The sequence below is a fragment of the Mytilus californianus genome, unplaced genomic scaffold, assembly GCF_021869535.1.
Source record: "Mytilus californianus isolate M0D057914Y unplaced genomic scaffold, xbMytCali1.0.p SCAF_6, whole genome shotgun sequence".
Taxonomy (NCBI): Eukaryota; Metazoa; Mollusca; class Bivalvia; order Mytilida; family Mytilidae; genus Mytilus; species Mytilus californianus.
Window position 1 is genome coordinate 72762947 of NW_026262712.1, and position 26262 is coordinate 72789208.

At 32.3% G+C, this 26262-nt stretch overlaps 4 protein-coding genes across 6 annotated transcripts in view; 2 read left to right on the forward strand and 2 right to left on the reverse strand.

Moving 5' to 3' along the window:
- LOC127705866 (X-ray repair cross-complementing protein 5-like) overlaps positions 1-6218 on the forward strand; it is a 58535-nt gene extending 52317 nt beyond the window's left edge. The window contains exons 18-20 of the mRNA XM_052210218.1: positions 3078-3175; positions 4617-4712; positions 5701-6218. Of these exons, the coding sequence (XP_052066178.1) occupies positions 3078-3175; positions 4617-4712; positions 5701-5817 (311 nt within the window). The 3' untranslated portion in view covers positions 5818-6218. The remainder of the gene's footprint in view (positions 1-3077; positions 3176-4616; positions 4713-5700) is intronic.
- The window catches only part of LOC127705870 (3-oxoacyl-[acyl-carrier-protein] synthase, mitochondrial-like), a 273875-nt gene that overhangs the window by 32312 nt on the left and 215301 nt on the right, over positions 1-26262 (forward strand). The gene's annotated exons all lie outside the window — the stretch shown is intronic.
- LOC127705884 (dual specificity protein phosphatase 3-like) lies at positions 10372-17292 on the reverse strand. The gene is made up of 4 exons (XM_052210248.1): positions 17193-17292; positions 14647-14823; positions 13058-13281; positions 10372-11311 (listed from the first exon to the last, which is right to left on the reverse strand). The coding sequence occupies exons 2-4, from the start codon at positions 14769-14771 to the stop codon at positions 11097-11099; spliced, it is 564 nt and encodes a 187-aa protein (XP_052066208.1). The 5' UTR covers positions 14772-14823; positions 17193-17292; the 3' UTR covers positions 10372-11096.
- On the reverse strand, positions 20159-21235 carry LOC127706607 (uncharacterized). Its single transcript, XM_052211262.1, has one exon. It carries the CDS (start codon positions 21233-21235, stop codon positions 20159-20161), a length of 1077 nt encoding a protein of 358 aa, XP_052067222.1.

A 26262-nucleotide genomic window follows, 5' to 3' on the forward strand; every position in this document is an offset into this window, starting at 1 on the left:
TTGAGGTTAATTTACTTTTGGCAGAATTACCTCTCATGGACTAAGTTCATGAAAAATGTACTTTTCTTGACTTTCTGTAATGCCTTCACATCTTAAACTGATTTTTGGAACATTAGTTTTTAATGACCCAGTTTGCATTTAGGTTGCAATTCTGTAAATACAGACAATGCAATTTCCCATAGGAACTCCCTTTGCGGCTAAAACTGTGACACTTTTACTATGAAGTTTCGTGAAAAATAATATCCCAGAACGGAAAGTTTATATGCACTACTATTTTATTCAAAGGTCAAAATATAGGGCTGTGCGGCATATTTTCAACATTTATATGCCCTGAACTTCTAAGAGTTTAAACTTATACTAAAATTCTATACTACCCTTACCTCCATTTTTGGACCTCCTAAGAATTAAAATTTAGCCGCTACCATGTTTATCTATACTGGTTACATTCCCAAGTGATGTCTCTATGAGATGAAACACAGAGATCATCAATGGGAACCAGTACGTTAACAAATTAACATACCTATGAATATTAAATATCTCCCCAAAAGAGGCGTGGTTTGAGAAACAGCTGTATTTACAAAGTGCAACCTATACAAACATTTATTCAAATAGAAAACTCTCTAAAAACACTTTTTCTCACAACAATACTTATTTATCAGAATTATAGCCTTAAAGAGATCACTGCATATACTCTAAGTCTCCTTTTACAGTACATTTTATACCCCTACCCCTGTTTCAATTTTTTAAAGATTTTGAAAACAAGACTCTAATTATTGCCAGCTTACCCTATGTGCATGTTTTCTGACATGAACTGTCTAAAACCTGTTTGAAACTATTCTGATAACAAATTGAAAGCATTTTAGAATACTATAAATGTATTGTTTAGTAGTTAAGCATTCCAACATTCAAGATTATACAAAGTATCCAATCCTGCCTGTGTCTCCAGTCCACATCTTACTGTATGCCTATTTGTCAATGAAAGTTCACAATTTCTGCCTCAAATGGTCAGTTTAGAATTCTTGTCACAACAGTATCATCCCTAACCATATATCTAACATAAGTTAGTTAATATATGTCCTAGAAGTGTTTAAACAAAGGCATATTTGCAAAAGTTGTATTTATGAAGATATCAGTCTGGTGCATAAATTCACTAAAAGTTTGATTGAAATGACTGCTTACATCTGATTTTTGCATAACTTCCTAGCACAGTTATTGTTTACTTTATAAAAGACCTTTGAAATAAAAAAATCATAACATTTACAAGTTAAATTATCTGTTTTATGACTCAGGGGTAGGCATTTTCCTCTGTTTTTTGCCCCTGGGGCCTCACATTTCCTAATTTTTTTCCCTGTTTCTAGCAATGTGAAATATTTACTACATATTTAGGATAGAACACACTATTGTAAGTTTTACTGAGGTCTTTTTGTAATTCTAGCTTGTACTTTTTTATGCCGCAGTCACAAAAAAGCACATTTAGGCGTTACGGCTTACTTTTGGGTTATCGACAGGACAAAAACACCCCACCAGAAATATTTAGGAAGGATCAATGAGTTGCAATTACTGCGAAGAGTAAATATAAGCACTTCTAAACAATTTAAATTACAAATAGGCATATATTATGAATTTATTTTGAATTCAGGGCTTTAAGTAAACCATGCATACTGTAAACTGTGAATTTATGCTGAGTCATCATAGTTAAGGCCCAGGATTTTCTCAATCTTCATGAAATATTTATAAAACTTCATATTTGAGTTAAATTCTTTAAAATCTCTGAGATAAACCAGATTTTGTGAAATTCTGTATGTTCTATTTTTTAACCCTATATAGGTTGCAATTCTGTAAATACAGACAATGCAATTTCCCATAGGAACTCCCTTTGCGGCTAAAACTGTGACACTTTTACTATGAAGTTTCGTGAAAAATAATATCCCAGAACGGAAAGTTTATATGCACTACTATTTTATTCAAAGGTCAAAATATAGGGCTGTGCGGCATATTTTCAACATTTATATGCCCTGAACTTCTAAGAGTTTAAACTTATACTAAAATTCTATACTACCCATACCTCCATTTTTGGACCTCCTAAGAATTAAAATTTAGCCGCTACCATGTTTATCTATACTGGTTACATTCCCAAGTGATGTCTCTATGAGATGAAACACAGAGATCATCAATGGGAACCAGTACGTTAACAAATTAATATACCTATGAATATTAAATATCTCCCCAAAAGAGGCGTGGTTTGAGAAACAGCTGTATTTACAAAGTGCAACCTATAATTCTGGTTAAAGAACTTTTTTTACAATACAACTGCAGTCTGATGCTTTCATGTTGTGCCAACACATTTAGTTTTACTTGCCTTGATGGAGTCAAAAAGCAAGACTTGGGCATGCTGTTTCTAACGATGGTGGCATCAACAATATATTAGTTTGTTGTAAGGTCAGTTTATGGGGAACCAATAGTGGTAGGTCATTAATATTTGGTATGCAGTTGTATTAGCATTGCCACATCTCATTTCCATGGGGAATATTTGGCCTCACCCCCTTAGCCAGGGTCTATTGACTTTAAAACTTTTGCTAATTTTACATGTATTAGTTTGTGATTAGGTCAGTTTAAAAAGAATCGCTAATGTTAAGTCAATGATATTTATTATGGAGTTGTATTAGCATTTGCAAGTCTCTTTTCCATGATGAGAATATGGCCCCACCTTCTCAGCATGGTTCATTGACTTTGAAAGTTTTACATTATTTACAAATTAAAGTTTGTGTTTAGGTTATTGTAAAAGGAAGCATTTATGATAAGTCAAGGAATTTGGTATGCAGTTTTATAAACATTGGCATATCTCATTTCCATTGGGCTATTTGGTCCTGTGCCATAAATCATGGTTTATTGACTTTGAATGTTTTGCATAGTTTACATGTTTAAATATTGCCATTTGGATTTAATATTTGCATTATACTATCAAAATTACTAGAAGGTGAGACATATCAATGTCAAGTTTATATTAAAACAAATAAAAGCAATGTAAATTGTCTGTGTATTTGTAGTTAGTTCTCTGTAAAGTAACTTTATTTCAGTGCCAAATGATGCAGGAATGACAAAGAGAGCAGGAAAGTTGATAGATGAATTTAAAGATCTTGTATTTCCTGCTGGATATGAACCGGGAAAGAAAAGGGTATGTATCTTATATGTTAAAAGTATTTATTTTACAGTGACCACATTCCTACTTAATGGCTACACAAGTTTAAACTAGCTGACTTGACAGAATTGTGCTTACCATGTGTAGCTTTTTATCAGAATAATTTTTGGCATTTACTAATGGAAAATATAAACTTGTTAGATACATAGTGAAGGATCAAGTAATAATATCTTTGTTCAAAATTTGATTTTCTATTTTGGCTACATTTTGTGACAGGACAAAGTTAATCGAGCATAATCTCTTAAATTTGAAAATGCTGATTGGACATTTAGTTAAAAATTTATAATAAAAGTAGAAAATGACAATACAGACCTCAAATTAATATTTAACAAATATTTCCCTGTATAATTTTTAAAGGTTAATAAAACTGAAAATCCATGTATAGAATCCACAATAATTTACAACACTCATTGTACAAGGAAAATTTTTGTCAAAGTTTTCTCTGCTGCTATTGAAGGGAATGATTTAATATTTGGTATGCACCTTGATAATAATGAGTTGTAGCAATTAATCAATTTTTACATATGCCGCTTAACCACTTCCTGTTTGCTGATACTTTTGAAAATTTACAACACTCATCATACTAGAAAAATTTTCATCAAAGTCTTCTTGGCAGCAAATTGAACGTAATGTTTCAATATTTGGTCTTGATAATGTTGAGTTGTAGCGAGTAAGCAATTTTATCATCTGCCATGTATCATCTTCCTATTTGCCGATAGTTTGAAATTTTACAACACTTATTGTATAAGGGAAAATTTTTGTCAAAGTTTTCTCAGCTCCTATTGAAGGGAATGTCTGCAGCTTGATAATGTTGCGTTGTAGCAAGTAAGCAATTTTTACGTCTGCTGTGTAGCCACTTTCTGTTTGCCAATACTTTCAAATTTTATAATACTCATTTTACCAAAAAATTTTCGTCAATATTTTCTTGGCATCAGTGAAAGAGATTTTTCAGTTATGCTTCAGTATACATTCTACCTCAATCAATTGCATGCAGCTACCGTACACGGGTCCAGACCCAGTATTGGTCTTGTTGTTATCTTTGCAATGAACTATGTACTACTTAAAGAATGTTATATTTTTAAAAAAAATATCAATGGCAGTGGACTAATTTTAATGTATAGCATTCATTTTCACAATTTAAGCACAGATTCTCATAACTATTTGTCCTATTTTCCACAAAGCTTGTGAATTCAGAATTGACTCTTGCAATAAAGGGAGATAATTTAAAATAAAAATAAGTTAATAAACTTAATCAAATAAGAGGTCTCTAGTTATTTACACATTGTATAAAATATAAAATAGAATTACAAGAGAAGTCAAAACTTAAATACCAGTCAGTTATATGGCACTAAAAATTTCCAGGTATATAAATATAATGCAGCTAAATAATAATATTGCTATTATTTTAACATTGTAGAAAGCAGGAGCTGCTGCAGACCCAGCTGCTAAGAAAGCCAAGACTGATGGGGCATTGGCATTGTTGGATGCTAAAACAGAGGCTGAAAATGGAAGGGTAAATATATTTCTCTAATTCTTCGTCAATTTATCCCTTTCTGCACCCATTGTATAAAAAAATTTTAATCAACGTGTGGTTCGTTTGATCTCAGTTCTTCATTCTTAATCAATCTGATTATGACGTCGAATTTTCTTGCTTTCCTCTTAATTTCCTATTGTGATGTCATGAAAAAAGGCGACCATGCCTGATGACGTCACATAGATAGAACACATCTTTTTGCAGATCATTCGAAAAGAAGGAATAAGTTTGCCTGCGTATTGTTTGAAAATCATTAGAGAAACAGATTCCACCACCAAATCTCGTGTAATACAATATTTATCCACTCTCGACAGTTAAATTTTAAATATTTAAAACGCTCGGGGAGCCTCGTGTTTTAAATTTGAAAATTTAACTGTCTCGAGTGGATAAATATTGTATCACACTCGATGCAGTGGTAGAATCTATATATATACAATTTCATATTGGTTGTTGCATATTTTTTATCAATGTAACTACTACTGGTATTAATTATTTCTCTGCCTTATGGTACAATGTAATGAAGGGTTTAATTTGGTGTGCACCTCAATTGATCAATACAAAATATAGAAAATCACTTTCTCATTTGTCAGTTACTGTAAATTCAAAAATTATTGGGATTTTGACATGAGCAACCATAATTCAAGATCAATAATTGCAATTTCAGGACAAGCTGTATACAGATTAATGTATCAGACTGTGAATTATTATTGCGATACTGACCAAGTCAGAGTATTGTGCATCATTCATAAAAACCTCACAATAATTTCTGAATTTACAGTAATTTGCCTGAATGTAATTTTGTTTAAAAAATGTACATTTGTCAGAACTGTTAATAGAAAAAGATTTTGATATTTTTATTTGCCTCACACTATGTCTTCCCTGTTTCCATTAAAAGTTGATTTTGTAAATTATTTTTGGTTTTAATGAAAATAAATACTTGCTAAAAAGTTTTATTTTGTATTTATAGTTGGGCAAACTTACAGTTGCTGTGTTACAGGAAGTATGTAAGAAACAAGGAATCACTCCAGCAAGTAAAAAGAAGGCTGATCTAATTGAAGCTATTAATGATCATTTTGGTGTTTGATAGGTCAAGGGAAGAAACTCTATTGTATGGCAGCGTTATTAATAAGACCAAAAATTTTAATCTGTAAAATGACAAACTGTACATTAGAAGGAATTTTACTTTGTAATTTTAATCCACAAATCATCTTTGAAAGCAGCTCTTTCAAAACAAGTCCATTACTGAATGAAAAGATTGTATTGAGATATATGTCAAACAGATTATGAAAATTTATCTTGAAAATGTAAAATTTCAGCTGTAGTTGTTTTCTATTAGATTATGTATTGAGGCTATTTTTTGTTAGAAATATAGAGACAAGTTACTGCAACATTGATGATGCTAAAATGTAGTTAAGTATTGTGAATGATTAGTAAAGGTAAATATTTGTAGTTGTTGTTATTTGATAAAATATGGTAGAAATTTCATTGTTTTTTTAGCTCACTTTATTGAATTAACCTTCAAATGGTATTTTCAAAGATGAAGGTTAGGTCATCAAAATATAAAATAGTCAGAGCAAGACCTTTAATAAAGTGCATAAAATAGCATAAAAAAACAATCCAGCAACATTCAAAATTATTCAAGGGAGTTTTAGCCTCAGATATATTCTCTCCCCCTTTTCACTGCCTTAGTTTTAAGTGCTTGTGTACTGACCTGATTTATAACATATTTTTTGTCGAGCCTGCGACTTTTGTCGCAGAAAGCTCGACATAGGGATAGTGATCCAGCGGCGGGGGCGGCGGCGTTAGCTAACTTCTTAAAAGCTTTATATTTTAGAAGGTGGAAGACCTGGATGCTTCATACTTTGTATATAGATGCCTCATGTTACGAAGTTTCCGTCAGTCTCATGTCCAATGTCCTTGACCTCATTTTCATGGTTCAGTAACTACTTGAAAAAAAAGTTCAGATTTTTTGGAATGTTAAATTCTCTCTTACTATAAGTAATAGGATAACTATATTTGGTATGTGCTTACCTTGCAAGGTCCTCATGCCTGTCAGACAGTTTTCACTTGACCTCGACCTCATTTCATGGATCAGTGAACAAGGTTAAGTTTTCTAGTCAAGTCCATATCTGAGATACTATAAGCAATAGGTCTACTATATTTGGTGTATGTAATGATAGTAAGGTGTACATGTCCAACTGGCAGGTGTCATCTGACCTTGACCTCATTTTCATGGTTCAGTGGTCATAGTTTAGTTTTTGTGTTTTGGTCCGTTTTTCTAATACTGTATTCAATAGGTCAACTGTATTTGGTGTATGGAAATATTTTACGATGTTCATGTCAGTCTGGCAAGTTTTATTTGACCTTGACCTCATTTTCATGGTTCATTGCTCAATGTTCAAGTTTTCGTGTTTTGGTCTGTTTTTCTAATACTGTATGCAGTAGGTCATCTATATTTGGTGTATGGAAATATTTTACGATGTACATGTCAGTCTGGCATGTTTTATTTGACCTTGACCTCATTTTCAAGGTTCATTGCTAAATGTTAAGTTTTTGTGTTTTGGTCTGTTTTCCTAATACTGTATGCAGTAGGTCAACTATATTTGGTGTATGGAAATATTTAATGATGTACATGTCAGGCTGGCAGGTTTTATTTGACCTTGACCTCATTTTCATGGTTCATTGCTTATGTTAAGTTTTTGTGTTTTGGTCTGTTTTTCTTACACTTTAAGCAATAGTTCAACTATATTTGGTGTATAGAATGATTGTAAGGTGTATATGTCTGTCTGGCAGGTATCATCTGACCTTCACCTCATTTTCATGGTTGATTGGTCAATGTCCAGTTTTCCTGGTTAACTTTTTTTCTTAGATACCTTAAGCAATAGGTCAACTATATTTGTAATGATTTTAATGTGTACATGTCTGTCTGGCAGGGTTCAAATGACCTTGACTTCATTTTCATGGTTCATTGGTCAATATAGAATTTCCATGGTTTGGTCTGTTTCTTTTATACTATAAGCAATAGGTCATCTATATTCTGTGTATGGAGGGATTGTATAAAGGTGTACATGTATTTCTGGCTTGGTTTATCTGACCTTGACCTCATTTTCTTGGATCATAAATGTTAATGTGATACTTGTAGTAAAACTTTATATGTAGGACTATCAACATAAAATCAATGGTCAGTATAGTAGGCGAGACATTTCAGCGTGTGCACTCTTGTCTTAATTCTCTGTTAAATTATTTGACATTAATAAGAAATTAAGGTTCCAACTACCTAACGCAAAGTTGACCTTAGATGCATTTGGCTATTCTTTTTCGTTCCATTTTTGTCATAAAATTATAGCTAACTTCTTAAAAGCTTGTCATAAAATTATAGCTCCTGACATAATCTTGGCTTTCAACATTTTTGGATCTTAGCGTTTCTGATGAAGGTACATCCACAACAGCACTTTGTACATACAAATTTATAAAGTGTTTTTTAATTAAGTGTAAGATGGCTCGTTTTTGTCAAGCCTGCGATTTTTATCAGAAAGCTCGACATAGGGATAGTGATCCGGCGGCGACTAAGGCGGCGGCGGTGTTAGCTAACTTCTTAAAAGCTTTTATATTTTAGAAGCTAGAAGACCTGGATGCTTCATACTTTGTATATAGATGCCTTATGTTAAGAAGTTTCTGTTTGTCATATGTCCATTGTCCTTGACCTCATTTTCATGGTTCAGTGACTACTTGAAAAAAAGTCAACACTTTTTGTAATGTTAATTTCTTTCTTATGAGTAATAGGATAATTATATTTAGTATGTGCATACCTTGCTAGGTCCTCATGCCCTTCAAACAATTTTTATTTGACCTTGACCTCATTTCATGGATCAGTGAACAAGGTTAAGTTTTCATGGTCGTCCATATCAGATACTATAAGCAGTAGGTCTACTATATTTGGTATATGGAATGATTGTAAGGTGTACATGTCCAACTGGTAGGTGTCATCTGACCTTGACCTCATTTTCATGGTTCAGTGGTCAAAGTTAAGTTTTTGAGTTTTGGTCTTTTTTTCTAATACTATTTGCAATAGGTCAACTATAAATGGTGTATGGAAATATTTTATGATGTACATGTCAGTCTCACAGGTTTTATTTGACCTTGACATCATTTTCACGGCTTATTTCTCAGTGTTAAGTTTTTGTGTTATAGTCTGTTTTTCTTCAACTATAAGCAATAGATCAACTATATTTGATGTATGGAAGGATTGTAAGGTGTATATGTCTGTCTGGCAGGTATCATCTGACCTTGACCTCATTTTCATGGTTCATTGGTCAATGTTAAGTTTTCATGGTTAAGTTTGTTTCTTAGATACTATAAGCAATAAGTCAACTTTATTTAATGCCTAAATTGATTGTAAGGTGTACATGTCTGTCTGGCATGGTTCATCTGACCTTGACCTAATTTTCATGGTTCATTGGTCAATGTTAAGTTTTCTTATTTAAGACTGTTTCTTAGAAACAATAAGCAAAAGGTCAACTATGTTTGGTTTATTGAATGATTGTAAGGTGTACATGTATTTCTCGTTTGGTTTATCTGACCTTGACCTCATTTTCTTGGACCATGTTAAATTTATGTGTTACTTGTAGTAAAGCTTTGTATTTAGGACTATCAACATAAAATCAATGGTTAGTAAAGAAGGCGAGACATTTCAGCGTGTGCACTCTTGTTATTCCTTGCTAGGGAAAAACAAAGACTAAAAAATTTGTTTTTGCTGTTTCTCGGCCAAGCATTTGCCATTTAGGAGTAAGAGAAAGACTAGTCAACACAGGGTGCTATATCTTTCTGCAGACTGTTCAAAAGCGGTTCAAGTTCAAAACAGGGTAAATTTATATCAAATTGACATGTATATAGTGTGTATTGTAAGCATACAGTATTTGCTACTGAACACATAGTAGCCATCAATTTCTAGTGCTTTCTAAATGTACTGTATCTGCCATGGCAGTTTTTATATTGATGTAAACTAATTTGTAGAATGAACAGTAATTTCACATGTCTGTTGCATTCATTTATATCTACAGATAAAACATTCATCATGTGCTTTGCTTGCTATGTTCCACTGCTATAGTGTGACAATATAGTACTACTATCAAATGATGTGGATATAAGCAACAATAGGTCACAATACTGCCTTTAACAATGAGCAAAACCCATTTTGATGTTCATTTGAAGCAAGCTTAGTACGGAATGAAATGTAGGTTGAACTGATATAAACTGAAATCTGTACAAACCAAATACTTAACTTTTTTGTCTGGACATATACCAAATATTCTTAAATGGACCAATTTTGAGTTGTTCTTTATGAATGAGTTACACCGATTGACCATGAGTTAATCAAACTAAATAATGTCATCAATCAGTTCTTACTATGACATAATAACATATCATATTTTATATGGAAGCTGTCATTCGTGTCGTGCACTTGCACACAATATATTTTTATAAGATCCTACACCCTATTGAACTCAAGATGTATAAGAGTGCCAATTGTATTCATGTCTGTATTTGTTCTTTTATATCACAAACTAAAAACATCATTTAATTTGCATGCAGAAATGTAATAATATTGTCAGTGTTGGTCAATATTAACTACAAAAAGTTACAAATAGAAAGTTGTATATTGACAAATAAAAAGAATAAACAATTGCACATTGTTTTTATAGAAATACAGTGTAAATAAAGGTACAAAATGTAAAGGTAGTATTCTCTTGGACATTAATTAATATAATTTGAGAACATTCCATTTCTGAGATCACTTCACATCAACCATGATTTAAAAGTTTCATAAAGAATATAACGCATGAAAGGAGATTGAAAAAATAAAAGGAAAGGTTTTTCCCCCTTAGAAGTAGAAAACAAATTAAAATACTAGCATTAATTATTTTAAACAAAGTGCAAGGGTGTCAACTATTCAAATATCAGAAAGAAGCCTCCCAATGGTTTTTTTCAAAATTTTAGCAGTCCTACTTTAAAGAGGGATCTCCTGACAGGGATATTAACATTGGCGGATCCAGAAATTTTCATAAATGGGGGCCCGCTCCGGTCATGCTTCAGTGATTCTCTATATAATCAACCAAATTTTTCCCAGAAAAGGGGGGCACGGGCCCCCTGGCCCCCCCTCTAAATCTGCTTCTGATTAAATTTCCCGTTCCCCCCTGCCATCACCATTTACCCTTTTTTCTGGGAGAGCTCAATGGCGGATCCAGAAATTTTCATTAGTGGGGCCCACTGACTGCCTAAAACAATTGTTACATATTAAGTGAAAAAAAATAATATTATGCACGTCTTTATGTTCAACTATTCAAATTAAGAATTGTCTACTCATCAACTTGATGATATATCAAAATGTCCAGCTTTCTTGAGATTTTCATTTAAATCACAGATCTGTTGTAGAAATCCTTCATTTGGATCAATTTCTCTCTTAGCTCTGACTGTTCTCACTGCTTCTTTTGCTGTCATGTGACATTTTATCATAAGATATGCAAGAACCAACGTTGCTGATCTGCTTACTCCTTGCTTACAATTTACCATTACTTTTCCTGGAAGCAAAAATGACTTAAATTAATTTGTATTAAATTGAGTTTTCATTCTTAAACCTATATTATGCCTTAAATATTTCAAAAAGTTTGTGCCTTCAACTAAAAGCTTGAAGTTTGAGTTACAATGTGTGTAAACAGGTTCTGAAAATGTTAACAATACATTGTACAACCACTTAACTTTAGAGATTTCGCTTTGAACAGATTGTAACTTGTAAATTAAACTAAACTCTGTACAAGAAACTAGGTGTTAAAGAATGAGTGACCTATGGTTTAATTAAAAGATTAGAGATTCTCACTATAAATAATCTGTACGAGGAAATAATCTGAATTAATAAAAAAAAAATTCAATTAACTAAAGCTTTCACCAGGTATTAGTCCACTTTCTTGTTAGACTGGCAAGGTACCACAATATTGGTTTAACAGCTATAAACTATTATTCCATTCACTTGCCTGAAATTTCCAATTTTATAATTTCATTTGAGCTCTACTTATAAATTACAAACAATAACCGGTGTCTTCCTCCTATTCCCACTTTTTAAAAATCACTATTCCTTCTATTCCCACATGCATATAACAATAGATGTTTTGATAAATAATTTGTTTTTATAACAATCAAGGTTAATTAAGAATTCACCTAAGTTTTACCTGTATTTTTTTTAAAAGAAAACATATTTCTTACACTGTTTAAGTATATTATTTACAAAAAAATAATACACTGTTTGTTTGTAATATGTTTTTTCTTCTTCAAAGAATTACCTTAAAATAAATAATTATGTCAGATAAATAGAAGTAAGATTAAAAAATCATTGAATTTGTAAACCTAAAAAATTGTCATCCGAACACATAAATTGATGATAGTTGCTATTAAAACAAACTTTCCCATCTTGCAAGATTTCCATGTACTTGAATAGATTAATAAACTTTAAAAGACTTATATACATTGAATTTCTAATGTGTGTGCTACAATGTTTGATTTGTTTTAACGCTGTTTAATTTTTCAAGAACAGGTAGCTTTATGAGTGCTAAGAAAATTTTAGTTCGAAAAGCAAATAAAGCAATGTATGAAGTATTGAAAAAGGAGAGGTTGCACAACTTGTCAGTAAAAACTCAATATGATCTCTTTGATAAAATTGTGAAGCCAATCCTACTATATGGATGTGAGATTTGGGGTTTCAGTAATACTGATATTATAGAAAGAGTGCATTTAAAATTTTGTAAATTATCATTTAATCTTAAGAAGTCGACACCTAATTTTATGATTTATTGTGAACTTGGTATTTATCCCATGTCTTTATATATACAGCTGCATATGGTTAAGACTGGTAGATGGAATAAAATTGAACGTAACTATAGATATTGTAATATATGTCAATGCAACGAGATTGGTGATGAGTTTCATTACATTTTGCAGTGTAGCTCTTTGGCAAATTTTCGAGCTCAATTTTTGGACACTTTTTTCTTGCACAGAATTAATATACTATAGTTTGGAAAACTATTTCAGTTAAAATACAATTTATCTAAATTAAAAACACAGAATTCATACACATACAAATATAACCTATTATCTATACAAAAAAACACTTGTCAATTAAAAGTTGATTAAACAATGTTTATTCAGTATAATCCTTTGTTTGCACAAGTTTTCCCCCTATTCCCACATGAAATTTTAACTTTTCTTACCAGATTTATAAAAAGTGGGAATAGGAGGAATGAACCCAATAACCATATATGATAATTATACTTTACCTCCACTTTTTAATCCCTTTTCTATAAAATTGGCACCTTTCTCAAAATAAATGGAAAGGTCAAAGTTCATTTGGTCTGTAGCTTCTAATCCCATATACTCGATGTTAACTTTATGGTACATAACATCATTTGCATTCACATGGTACCTGGAATCCCCCTGTGCCACATTAAGCAGATAAGTTATTCCTAAATTTCTCAGGCCTACTCTGCTTAGTGCTATTGTACTGTGAAATAAAAAGTTACAAACTTTTTTCATTCGAAATAAACATAAAATATTCTAAAACCAGTTGTTGGCATGATGCAGATTATTTTCTTCTCATATATCTTTTATGATGGTATGATACTAAACCCCTAACAGGAGGGATTGTTATTAAATTTCATATGATGAAGACATAATCTTTCAAATCGGTTTAATTGAAGTCTAGAGCTGGCATGTCAGTTACTGCTAGTTAAGTCCTTTGTTAATTTATGTTGATCATTGTCATTTTGTTAGTTTCTTCTGTTACCTATTCTAACATTAGACTCAGACTTCTTTTAAACTGAGCTTTACTATATGTATTGCTGTGTGTTTGTTTATTCTATATTGGCTAGAGGTATAGGGGGAGAGTTGAGATCTCACAAAACATGTTGAACCCCATCACATTTTTGCTCCTGTCCCAAGTCAGGAACCTCTGGCCTTTGTTAGTCTTGTATGTTTTTTTACATTTTACATAAGTTTCCGAATTAAGTGTGATGTCCAATTTCTCTGAACTAGTACATAATGTATACATTTTTGTTTAGGGGCCATTTAAAGCCTGCCTCCAAGTGCTGCATTTTTTCGCTGTTTTGAAGACCTATTGGAGGCCATGAGCTGGTATCTGCTCTTTGGTCGAGTTGTTGTCTCTTTGACACATTCCCAATTTCCATTCTCAATTTTATTCAATGTTTTGACAATGAATAAAAATTTAACTCATCTATGAAGCTGCTAATATTAAAGATGTTTGAAAAAACTGACCACAAAAAAACATTATAGGCATCAACAAAACTTGAATCAGTAAACAAAATCAAGGATTTTTTCACCTTTAATTCAAAAAAAATCATATTGGCCTTTTTTTAAACATCTCTGTCAGAACTAAATATGGACCATATTGTATTGTTTGATGCTAATTAAATAACAGATGGTGTCACTTACAGTGGCCGATCCGGGGGTTGGAAGTTCAACTTCAACTTGGAACCCCTTTTTTTTGGAGAATCAATGCATTTGAATGGGGACATATAGTTGGACCCCCCCCCCCTTTGAAAATGGCTGGATCCGCCCCTGACTTACTTGAATGGCTTACCTAAATAAAACTTTTAAAATCATGACTGATGCATTAAATCACTACTACTGTGGATTCATTTATTTTCGTGGGTATCAATATTTATGGACTTTTTAAAACTCCCATTTTCTTGGATATTTGATTTTATGGTTTCTGAGATCTGCATACAAAGCCTATAGAAAATTTGTAATTTGTTAAACATTTGAATTTGTGGTTAACCTGTACTAATGAAATCCATGAAAAAATTGGTATCCAACAAATAATTATGAATCCTCAGTATTTTTCACTTACTCCTCTCCAAGATATAGATTTGGATATACTTCATCATAAGCAGTTGATGGTAACATTGTAAGTCCACCAGTTGGAGCAGTGATCACATTTTGAAGTTCATCAACTGTACATTTTTCTTCATCCATTTCAATTGTTTTGTCCCATAAGATCAATTGTAATAAGTCACATTATAAAACACTGCATAAGATAAAATAACATTTATTTTCAATAGAGGACCCATGACTGGCAATTCAGTACCACAATGAATAGATACATTATAAAACACTGCATAAGATAAAATAACATTTATTTTCAATAGAGGACCCATGACTGGCAATTCAGTACCACAATGAATAGATACATTATAAAACACTGCATAAGATAAAATAACATTTATTTTCAATAGAGGACCCATGACTGGCAATTCAGTACCACAATGAATAGATACATTATAAAACACTGCATAAGATAAAATAACATTTATTTTCAATAGAGGACCCATGACTGGCAATTCAGTACTGCAATGAATAGATACATTATAAAACACTGCATAAGATAAAATAACATTTATTTTCAATAGAGGACCCATGACTGGCAATTCAGTACCACAATGAATAGATACATTATAAAACACTGCATAAGATAAAATAACATTTATTTTCAATAGAGGACCCATGACTGGCAATTCAGTACTGCAATGAATAGATACATTATAAAACACTGCATAAGATAAAATAACATTTATTTTCAATAGAGGACCCATGACTAGCAATTCAGTACCACAATGAATAGATACATTATAAAACACTGCATAAGATAAAATAACATTTATTTTCAATAGAGGACCCATGACTGGCAATTCAGTACCACAATGAATAGATACATTATAAAACACTGCATAAGATAAAATAACATTTATTTTCAATAGAGGACCCATGACTAGCAATTCAGTACCACAATGAATAGATACATTATAAAACACTGCATAAGATAAAATAACATTTATTTTCAATAGAGGACCCATGACTGGCAATTCAGTACTGCAATGAATAGATACATTATAAAACACTGCATAAGATAAAATAACATTTATTTTCAATAGAGGACCCATGACTAGCAATTCAGTACCACAATGAATAGATACATTATAAAACACTGCATAAGATAAAATAACATTTATTTTCAATAGAGGACCCATGACTGGCAATTCAGTACCACAATGAATAGATACATTATAAAACACTGCATAAGATAAAATAACATTTATTTTCAATAGAGGACCCATGACTGGCAATTCAGTACTGCAATGAATAGATACATTATAAAACACTGCATAAGATAAAATAACATTTATTTTCAATAGAGGACCCATGACTGGCAATTCAGTACCACAATGAATAGATACATTATAAAACACTGCATAAGATAAAATAACATTTATTTTCAATAGAGGACCCATGACTGGCAATTCAGTACCACAATGAATAGATACATTATAAAACACTGCATAAGATAAAATAACATTTATTTTCAATAGAGGACCCATGACTGGCAATTCAGTACTGCAATGAATAGATACATAAACATACCATTTACAAAGTATAAATAAGACCCACTTTCAAAATAGAACCTTGGCTTAAATTGCATTAATTGTTAATTTGGTTTCATCCTGAATAAAGCAAAAACAATACTTTTTAAATCAATTAAATGAATCAAACTATCTTATCAAATCAAATATGACAATATACTTAATTCTTCAAAAAGTACATAATAATTGTCATGATTGTGATGGTGTTCAAAGTGTAAATTGATATATATTGTAAACTTTTTATACTTATGTTTATATAATTATGGAATAATGGGTCTAAATATGTTGCTTTAAATTTTTTCAGTTATATATGTAGCTAGAAAATTACTGATTAGTGTTGTGTTTGTTTTATTTCTTGAAAGTATTTCATAGAGGATGTTAATGGATGGCTGCTTAGCATCCACATTTCATAGATGGTGTGCCTCATATGCATATCATAGTCTTAATAGTTTACACTGGGAAATGTATAACTAAAAGTAAAAAGTGAGAGCTGTGGTGTAATGGTTAGCACATCAGACTACAAACACAAAGGGTTCCTGGTTCGAACCGAGTTCCAAGGAGAAAATTTCAGTGACTGAATTTTCAGCTCTCCCTTGTCACCATTTGCGAGTATGGTCTTGAGAAACAGTCCGTTGGAAGGGGACGATAAATGGCTGACCCTTGTTAAGAGATATATACATATATGTTAAAGAGCAATATCTCTTGGGTCTTGCACGTACAAGACACCCTTGTTGATTTCAAAAAAGAGCAGGCTAATGCCGCTACAAGGCAGCATTCCCACCAGCAAAGTGGAAAGGGATTAATACAAGTCGTAATAACTTGTTTCCCAATCCACTATAAATAAGTATGTTTAAACTAACTAATAGTAAATTATATATAATGTCCCATGTCTACATTCACAGTCACAGCTACGTTTAACTTAAGTCATTGTTACAGATATATCTTATACGGTTTTACAGCTACATGTATGTATACTGACCTCTCAATTTCGATATTTTCTTGTATAGTCTGTAGTATTAAGTAAGAATTTGTGGAAATGGAAACTAACCAAAACCAACAAAACGAAAGTGAAACCGGAAACGACAACTAAATATGCTTCGGAGACGGACTACTGAAATATTCCGTAAAGAAGAAATCTGTTAAAACAAGGCGATTTTGTCACAAAAATCGTCATGGTCCTCTAAATTGTCATCCCTTAAGTTATAATTTCAATGGCAGAACAAAATGTTTTATATGAGGGTCTGGTTGGGTTTACGGATTGGGAGAACTATTAAATGACCAAAATATTATAAATAGAGCAAAATGTCATTTTGAAGAAAAAACAGAGACGCAACAGAGAATAATGAGGTATAATACTATAAGGAATAACTGTGGAAAATAAAATAATAAGGTAATAAAATACTGATTACAGTAATGAAGGATGTACAGAATAAAGAAATTGTACAATTTGAGAAAATCTGGCAAACACAAATCATTTTCAGGAGATTCTTGCAGAAATGGCGTAATTTTTTAAGAAAAAGAAAAAAATTCCATAAAATTTAAAGAATATAGAAATTGTGGACACCAATCAGACCCTCTGTGATAATAGTACATTTATTGACCTCCTTCGAGTATAAGTAAATGATCATTTTTATTTACAGTTTCCTCAACTGATAAATCTTAAAAACGATATTTTTTTTCAAAACATCTAGCTGTTACCTCTATAAAATGTGACATCTACATCAAGGAAAATCATGGGCTTGCTTGTGTTAGCAGTGTTATATGTCATAATATAAGAAGACGGATTGAAAAAATGTATCGCCACTATTGCTTGTTTTATTTAGAAGTTAAGCATTGGAAAAATACTGAAACCAAGTTGAATTTGAATATCAAAGACGGCCTATATTTCGCCATCTTCGCTAGCCAAGGGTTACGATCCACGTGGAGAGGAGGGGAGTGGATCGTAACACTTGGCTAGCGAAGATGATATTTCGCAGATTTTCAGCTATACGTAAAATAAAACAAAAGAGAGACCTATATTTCACGCTTCATTGGCTTTGAATAAGTTTAAAATGGGTTTGTATATCAGTAATTACCAGCAATAGGATAATTTAAAACTAGTGAAAATATGCATGTTGCCGGGTGTGGAATATAAAGTGGCAGCATCAATACAAAAATATTTCATCAACGAATTGATAAATTTCATGCTTCATTGACTTTAGTTAAGTGTTTACGTCTGAGTTCACATCTCGGTTTCTCATTTCCATTCATAGTTTTTGTTTGGTTGAGTAAATATAGCTCATTCTTTATTTGTCGGTTTCGTGTTAAGTGGTGTACCTCGTCTTTCTTCGACCAAAAGATTTTTCAGTGACCATGTGTATCTGATTATCTTACATGTAACATGAAGCTTTACAACTTATGGGTATTTTATGTGGGCGTAATCTATGATAACTTCTGGACACCAGGCGACCATAGTTTCATGTTGTTATATCGTTGTATAAGCATCTATCATGGAAAATCAGAATGTTCACACTCCAAACAGATTGTGGCTAACGATTTTTTATCCTTCACTGGAGCAGATTTTAGATTTACTTGTGGGACAATTTAGTTCACTATTATTGAACATAGAGGGGCGAGTTACTTTGTTATGGTAGTTTCCTGGTGTTGATTATGTGATTTTTTATCATATGTGTCCATTTTCGAAAAGATTCGACATATATGTTTAGATCTGTCGTGAATAATCAACTCTTCTACTCTTCTTTTTAAGAAAACCAATCTTGCGTTTTATTCATCTATCGTGTATCTAATTTTTATAATGATGGGTAAATATTATCAACATCGCTTTATATATATAGCTACCATCCCAATGAGGTTAAAATGTAAGACCCTAAATTATCAGGTTGCTTTGTACGATATCACTTAACTTTATAACAAACTGTGGGGATTTGGTAACAATCCTGTCGGGGACAATTCCTTGTGCGGGCTGTTATGCACTTTCACACTCTGTGTATAGTATATGTGATGACACAATCTTAACGATAGACTGTCAGTCAGGGTTTTATGCCTGAATGATCATCACTTCAAAAGTTAATGATCGTCGTTCTCGTCATTAATATGCATGATATATTTACCACTGGAAGTTGAACTACTAACAACTTAATCATTATTTGGTTGAATAAAATTGTGATTGGTTGTTGGTGTATGACACCACTTTCAGCACACATGTGGTTATGTCATGTTAGTTTTTTTTGTGAGTGAGGAATGCGTAGTATATAATTATGTTAATGTATTTAAGTAAATATAAATGTATGCTTAGCAGTGAAAATTCCAAATAGTTTCTGTTCATTTTGATGAAATCTTTTTGGACTGGCGACGATTTTGATATTACTGTATATTGTTGAATATGAAAAATAAGGAGATTTATTATGATTACCGATGAGACAACAATCCATAGAGACCAAATGAGGTAGATGTTAGTAAATCAAGATCACATTAAGATAACCTCCATGTTTTTATGGTAATTTGTGTCGTCGGGTTGCTGTCTGATTATCGTAAGCCCTACATATCCTTTTGTTTGTATCCATTTTAGTTCCATTTCTCCAAGAGATTTTCACAATTCTGATTTCAAAGAGTGGTTGAAACTACAGTGTGGGATGTCAACAACGTAAAGCTTTTAAGTGTTGTAGACCCCAACTGAACTAAAGTTAGTGTAAAGATTTCGATGTAGTGTAGGTTGGTTTTGAGTAAATTAACATGAGATGTTATTTGCAGTAGTGGACTGTTAAGTAGCATTATCCACGAAGAATACACAGTGCAAACTCAAGATCTTAAAATTATACCTAAACAAAATACGATTTTCAGTTTCATATTTATTCATTTCACACAGTATTATCAAATCATTAACAATAAGCAATAACATTAACAAACAGTAGCACTAGATTAATAGTTTGATAGTCACTTTGTAGTTTATAACATTTTCTGCATAGCACGGCGACGTTTCTGACGTGCAATCTCTGTCAATGTACGTGTGTTGTTACTGCGGTTCCTCTTGTTGGCGAACCACTTCTTTACTTGCTCGACTGTAACATTACCCTGCACTGCTATGTGATCAATGACGGTTCCTGATGGGTATGGATGTTCAAGATGATTTTCGTACCAGTCTTCCATTACCCGGATGGCTTTCTTTGATAGTTGTGGTCGTGGTTTGATAATGGATGGTTGTTGCCGGACGGCAGTTGTAGACTCCTCCAGAAGTGTCAGACTCTTCTCTACTCTTTCCATGATTTGATGTAACTGTGTATCGAAGTATCTGTTGAGTGATCTTTGGTAGTCAGCATAATACGGCTGCTGATGCAGAGTGCGAAATCTGTCGGTTTCTACGATGGCTGCTTGGTAACGATAAAAGTTTGAAAGTTGTTTGACGTCTTGTGGAAATCTTGGCTCCAACTTGCTGAACCTTGACTGAAGTAATTGTTCTCTGTAGAATACATCTGGCTGTGGTTGGGTTGTCATGGTCAACATCAGCGAATCTGGCATTGAGTTTGTTGTAGACTTACATTCTTTAGCGAGTACATACTGCAAATCGCCGAAGAATGGATTGCTTGCAAGCGGGCTGTCTGGTGGTGGTGATCCCAGTAGACCAGATAGTGAGTCGTTGAATCTGCTGTCGCCATTCGGACTGAAGTATGAAGGTGTCGTCTGAATTGGTGATGGTCGACGCTTGTTTGTTGGTGTAACCATAGCTGAAGTTGACTGATACTGACATGACTTGTGGTACGCATAGTTGCTTGATAGTTCATGATTGTTATGTGCAGGCGGCGGAACTTCAGTAGACTGATACTGGCAGGATGATTCTGAAACATCTAGATGCTGATCTGTATTGCTGGTGACATTGGTACCAAGGTATTGATCAAGACAACAGCTATCATTATCACTGCTGATGTCATGGATGGTGGCAGCCACAACATCTGACAGTGTAGTTGTTGGTGTCAGAGTCAGAATATCTTGGTCGTAGATGGCAGCACTGGTAGTTGAGTTTTCCATATCAAATTTTGAGAACTTTCTTTCACAAATGGAAGACATTGAGTAAAAGATGACATGATGGCAATGAGCAATGACAGGGTATTTATTTGAGATGTTCCTGTCAGCTTGGGGTTTGTTCAGTGTTTCTATTGGCTAATCAAAAGTAACGTGATTGCTCAGATTGAACAATCTCATTTCATTGGTTTGTAATAAGTGAAGACTAAGAATCTTGTCAAAAATTAATCAAACAATTATAATTAATCAAATTTGATTGGCTCTAAAGAAAAAAAAACAAAAGTGAACTTTTAAATCTTTTGCGGGCGCTTCAAAAAAAAATGTAGTTGTAACAAAACTGTCAGACAAAAAAAGGAAAAATGACTTTTTCATAAAATAGTCATATATAAAAAATTGAGTTTATCAAACGCTATAATCCTTTAATAGTGAAAAATAAACGGGAAGGTGGTAAATAAAATAGTGATAACAATTTAAACAAAACAGAAAACATATCGAATGAAGTAAGATAAAAATGACTTGGATATTACAAATAAATTAATGGAACACTACTTTTTTTGTTGTTCTTCATTTCTGCCATTTTCTAGAAGCTAAAAGCTTTTAGGAGAGTCAAAACTTTCTCTAGCGTATACTTTTGCTACCTGAAATATTTATTACAAGCATGTGTTTAATATAAAACTCTGTTTGGAAAGTTTCAATGCCGAGACTTCAGACCATAATACTTGTGTATTAGATAATAGAAAATCAATAAAAATGGAATGTTTATTGTGCAATGATAAAATAAAATCAGAGGAAAAAAATGATGAAATTGGGACTGCACTATCCGAATAATCATGACGGTTTTACATTGTATTTTTTGTTATATTTCTGGGATAACTGATTCGGAAAAGTTCAATTATAAAACTGACTGGGCAATAGTAAAAAATAGTATAGAATATAAGTTGAGATAAATTATCATGTGATTTTGGTGGGTTTTCCTGAAATGACATATTTGTATTGGCTTCATTTGGACTTATACTTCTCATGGCTTATGATTTATTGTAATACATGAATTTATATTTTCCATATCAATATAAAGTTTTTATATGGGTTTATTTTTTGTTTTATTCAAATTATATAATTGTTTGCTTATACATTGCAATCATTGAATACATTTTATTGGGAATATTTAACTATTAATTTATTTTTATTTTTTGTCAAGCTTGTTTTTCAGAGGGAATACTCTTTCTTTCATGTTGAGTGTGTCCTTTTAATTACCAATCCAATTAAGATTTTGAGCAAATAGTTGATTAATCTTCAAAATTTCAATTACTCCAATCAGGTTGTTTGGCTTGGGAGATCATTTCAATTTATTTTTCACACAAAATATACATGGCTTCCACTGAGATGCAATTAAGTTATTAAGGCACTAATCAAATCACCCAAATTGACTTTCACAAATCTAGCTCATTTAATTTCAAACTTTTTTTTGGCAAAAAATCAAAAGGACTAGCAAAAAGATTTACAGATCTCTCAAAATGACCATTAGACATTTGCCTATTGTTTTAAACCGTATGTTGACCATTTGAGGATATATTTTTTTCGATGTTGGGCTGCTTTTTCATTGACGTACTGTACCTCACATCATCTTTCTAGCAATAATAAATTCAACTACATTTACGTATTAATATTGTACATTTGCTTATGCCTCCAAAAGAAGTAGTATGATTTGAATATATTTCACTTTTGTTCGTTGATTTATTATCTATAAAATTTGTTTTTAAATTTTCTACTCTGAATAAAATATTAAATGTTGTTAGATTTCGATAAACTATTTCTCGAAACTATTTGATCCTAATTCATTTACACGACGTATTCTGTTTTCTTGGCAGCTTGTTAGTTTTAGCGTTCTGGGGTTCTTACGCGTATGGAACATAGTATAATAGTTTAAGAAACTCATTGGAAACATTGCACTTGAACAGTTTATTGTAATATTCATAATAACACAAGTTATATGTTTGTTTTTTTTCTCTCTCTCTCTCATTATTTTTTTTCTATCAGGGCGTATACTGTTTGTTTCATATTCAGTGCTTTGTTTTGATTTTCAATCTAATTAGGGGTTTAAAAACAGTTGATTAATCTACAAGTTTGGCTTGGAAGATCATTTCAAAATTTTATTTTCTCACAAAACACATGGCTTCTATTGAGATGTCATTAAGTCACTAATCTAATCAATCAATTCAATTGTCAAAACTTGATAGACGAATACACTTTTATATCCATCCAATAAAGATTTTATACATTTAATTTCAAAATAAATAAAAAAGAATTGGTATCTGACAAATAATTGTTCAAATCCCGTCAAGAGGAACTAGACACATATCTATTGTTGAAGAACATATATTGACATACAAATGTGTGTGTTGCCCTAACTGTCTCTTTGAATTCTAGCGTCTCCCCAAAAAGAGGCAGGATCGTGATTTTGAGTATTTTAATCATCAATAGGGTTAATTTCAGAAAACGCTTGATTCTTTTTTTTTTACTATAACTAGTATTACAATTTCATGTAGTTACGTTGAGATTCTGACAATACTGAAACATTTTTATCTAATTGAATATGTTAACTTCTGGAATAACCGTTTAAAATCAAACTATGGTAGTTGGGGTGTCTTCCTCCATCTTGGATTCAGTTGAAATGGCAGATAACCAGCGGTCTAGATCTTTAATGAAATGTGCAAATTTCGAGAGTAGTATGTAATTCATGTGTAAGACTTTTCATGTTAATTTAGAAAATCATGTGTTTTATCATATTTACGGCTGTATATTACAATACAAAAAAGGATATTTTTGTTTGATTCATTTTGTTCAACTTTGTCACATAAGGGTAGATAACTCAGATATAAGGTGAGATAACTCAGATAAAGTAACTTTTATAATAGATCATAATAGAGTGTGTTGTGAATTTACCTATTTTATTATGTAGCAAGAAAACGAGTTTGGTGACCCCATTTTTTCTGTTTCTTATCTGAAAGCATATTATTAGAGCTATCTTCTCATATCTATGGTGTCGTTTTCTTTTTATCACACAAAATTGGGTTTTCTAATCCATGCATAATCTATATAAAATCTGACAATTTTGCACAACTTGTAGCGTGAAAAAAAGCCTGGTGACCCATACTTTTTATTATATTTTTGAACAAAGCATGATATAAACTACATTTTGACAAATTATTAAAAAATTCTATGGATTAATATATTAGTCCCCCATCTACCTTAAACTGACTTTTATTGTACGCTCTTTTTCAGGGCGTTGATTTTTAATCTGATTGAGATAAAAAAGAGCGAGACTTGAGTACTCAAAAGCTCGTAAAGGTTTCCGCGTAAATATGTCTTGGCTGCAATTGTTGCCGTCAGCGTAAAAGTGTAATGTTGACCGCAAAAAAACTAGGTTCGTTAATTTCAGCAAAAACACAGACTGTAAGTTCCATAAAATTCTAAGAGGTTTTACAAAGTTAACGATGTATAAAAAAACCCAGAATGTAATCTAAATCTTATCTGCAAAAAAAAAATAAATAAAAAAATACTAAAGTCCTTTAATCAGTGAAATGCGGGAAATCAATAAAAAATCAGAATTCTGCTATGGATACTGTCTTTTGATCCTAAAAAGCTTATGTCTAGTCTCATAAAATTCCATGAATGTTTAACAAAGTAACAATAATTGATCACGGTCTAAAAAACTTTAAACCAGACTGAACCTAATTATAACGACGCCACCGACCCTGTAGGATCCCTATGTCTCACAGGCTTGACAAAAATACAGTTTAAAACATGAAATTAATGTTTAATTTTTCTGTTCTATATTATATGCTGATCCTTTAAAGGCGGCTTAACATATCTGTCAAATTTGGTTGCACCAGCCGTTCTTGAGAAGTTTTTCTACGGTCTGCAAATCAAAATGCAAAAAAATGACTTGGTGGTCATATTTGTATATGAATCGGCACCAAAGTAACAGCACTCGGTAAGGATATTGTAAGAGGTTATCACTAACAAGTTTATTATGATTCTGTTCAGTGGAAGCGGAATATACCAAAAGAATAGTCAAACTCATTGTTGGGCATTGATAATTTCACTTTTCGCTAAAATGGGTTAACCATCTGGCGCCAAAATTGGTTATATACCTTTCCGCTAAACCGTCCGATTTTTTTTCGCTTAAATGTCCTATCAGTGCGCTAAAATGTCCTCCGCCCACTTGACATGACTGTCTGAACTTATTCAGATCATTTATAGCGCCTGCATATGGAGTGTATATCTTCCAGTTGATAAGATATTCTAGAGCTTGTATTTCCTATCATGATTTCCTTGATAGAGCTCGAGGTTTGCTGATAAGGGCGATAACAAGAACGCTATTAAACCATTAGTTCCATGTGGTGATTTCGAAAATTTTACAGACACCATCACGAGTTGGTTGACCGTTATGGAATATCTGTTTCACAGAAGAAGACGGCTAGTTCCAATTTTCGTAACCAAAATCCCGTTATTTTTTCCTAAAATGTGACCTACCGAATTAGACTTATCACCGGGTTTGTACTTACACGAGAAACAATACGGGTGCCACATGCGGAGCAGGATCTGCTTACCCTCCCGGAGCACCTGAGATCACCCCCGGTTTTTGGTGTAACCATAATAATACTTGTTATAGTACATTTATATAAAGATACTTCATTTTCAAAAGAAATGATATTTTTTACATTTTCATTTCCTTTTATCAATAAGGCAAATATTTTAATATACAGCGAATGGAGGAAACAGAGCATGAATTACATCTACATAAAAATATGTTTTTCCTGTTGTAAAATTTCATTTCAGGTATGTCTGTCCAGTAGAAAATAGCAAATTGTGCAAGATGTTCTAGTATTTTTTATCATAGCGTTGCCAAAAGTCCAAAAGAAGTCCCATGCATACGTTTTGTCCATATAGACTGTTTAAATGTATTGTCATCAATGTTATACAATTATGAAGTTCACTACTACTGCATTTGATTTTGTATCTTTCTCGGA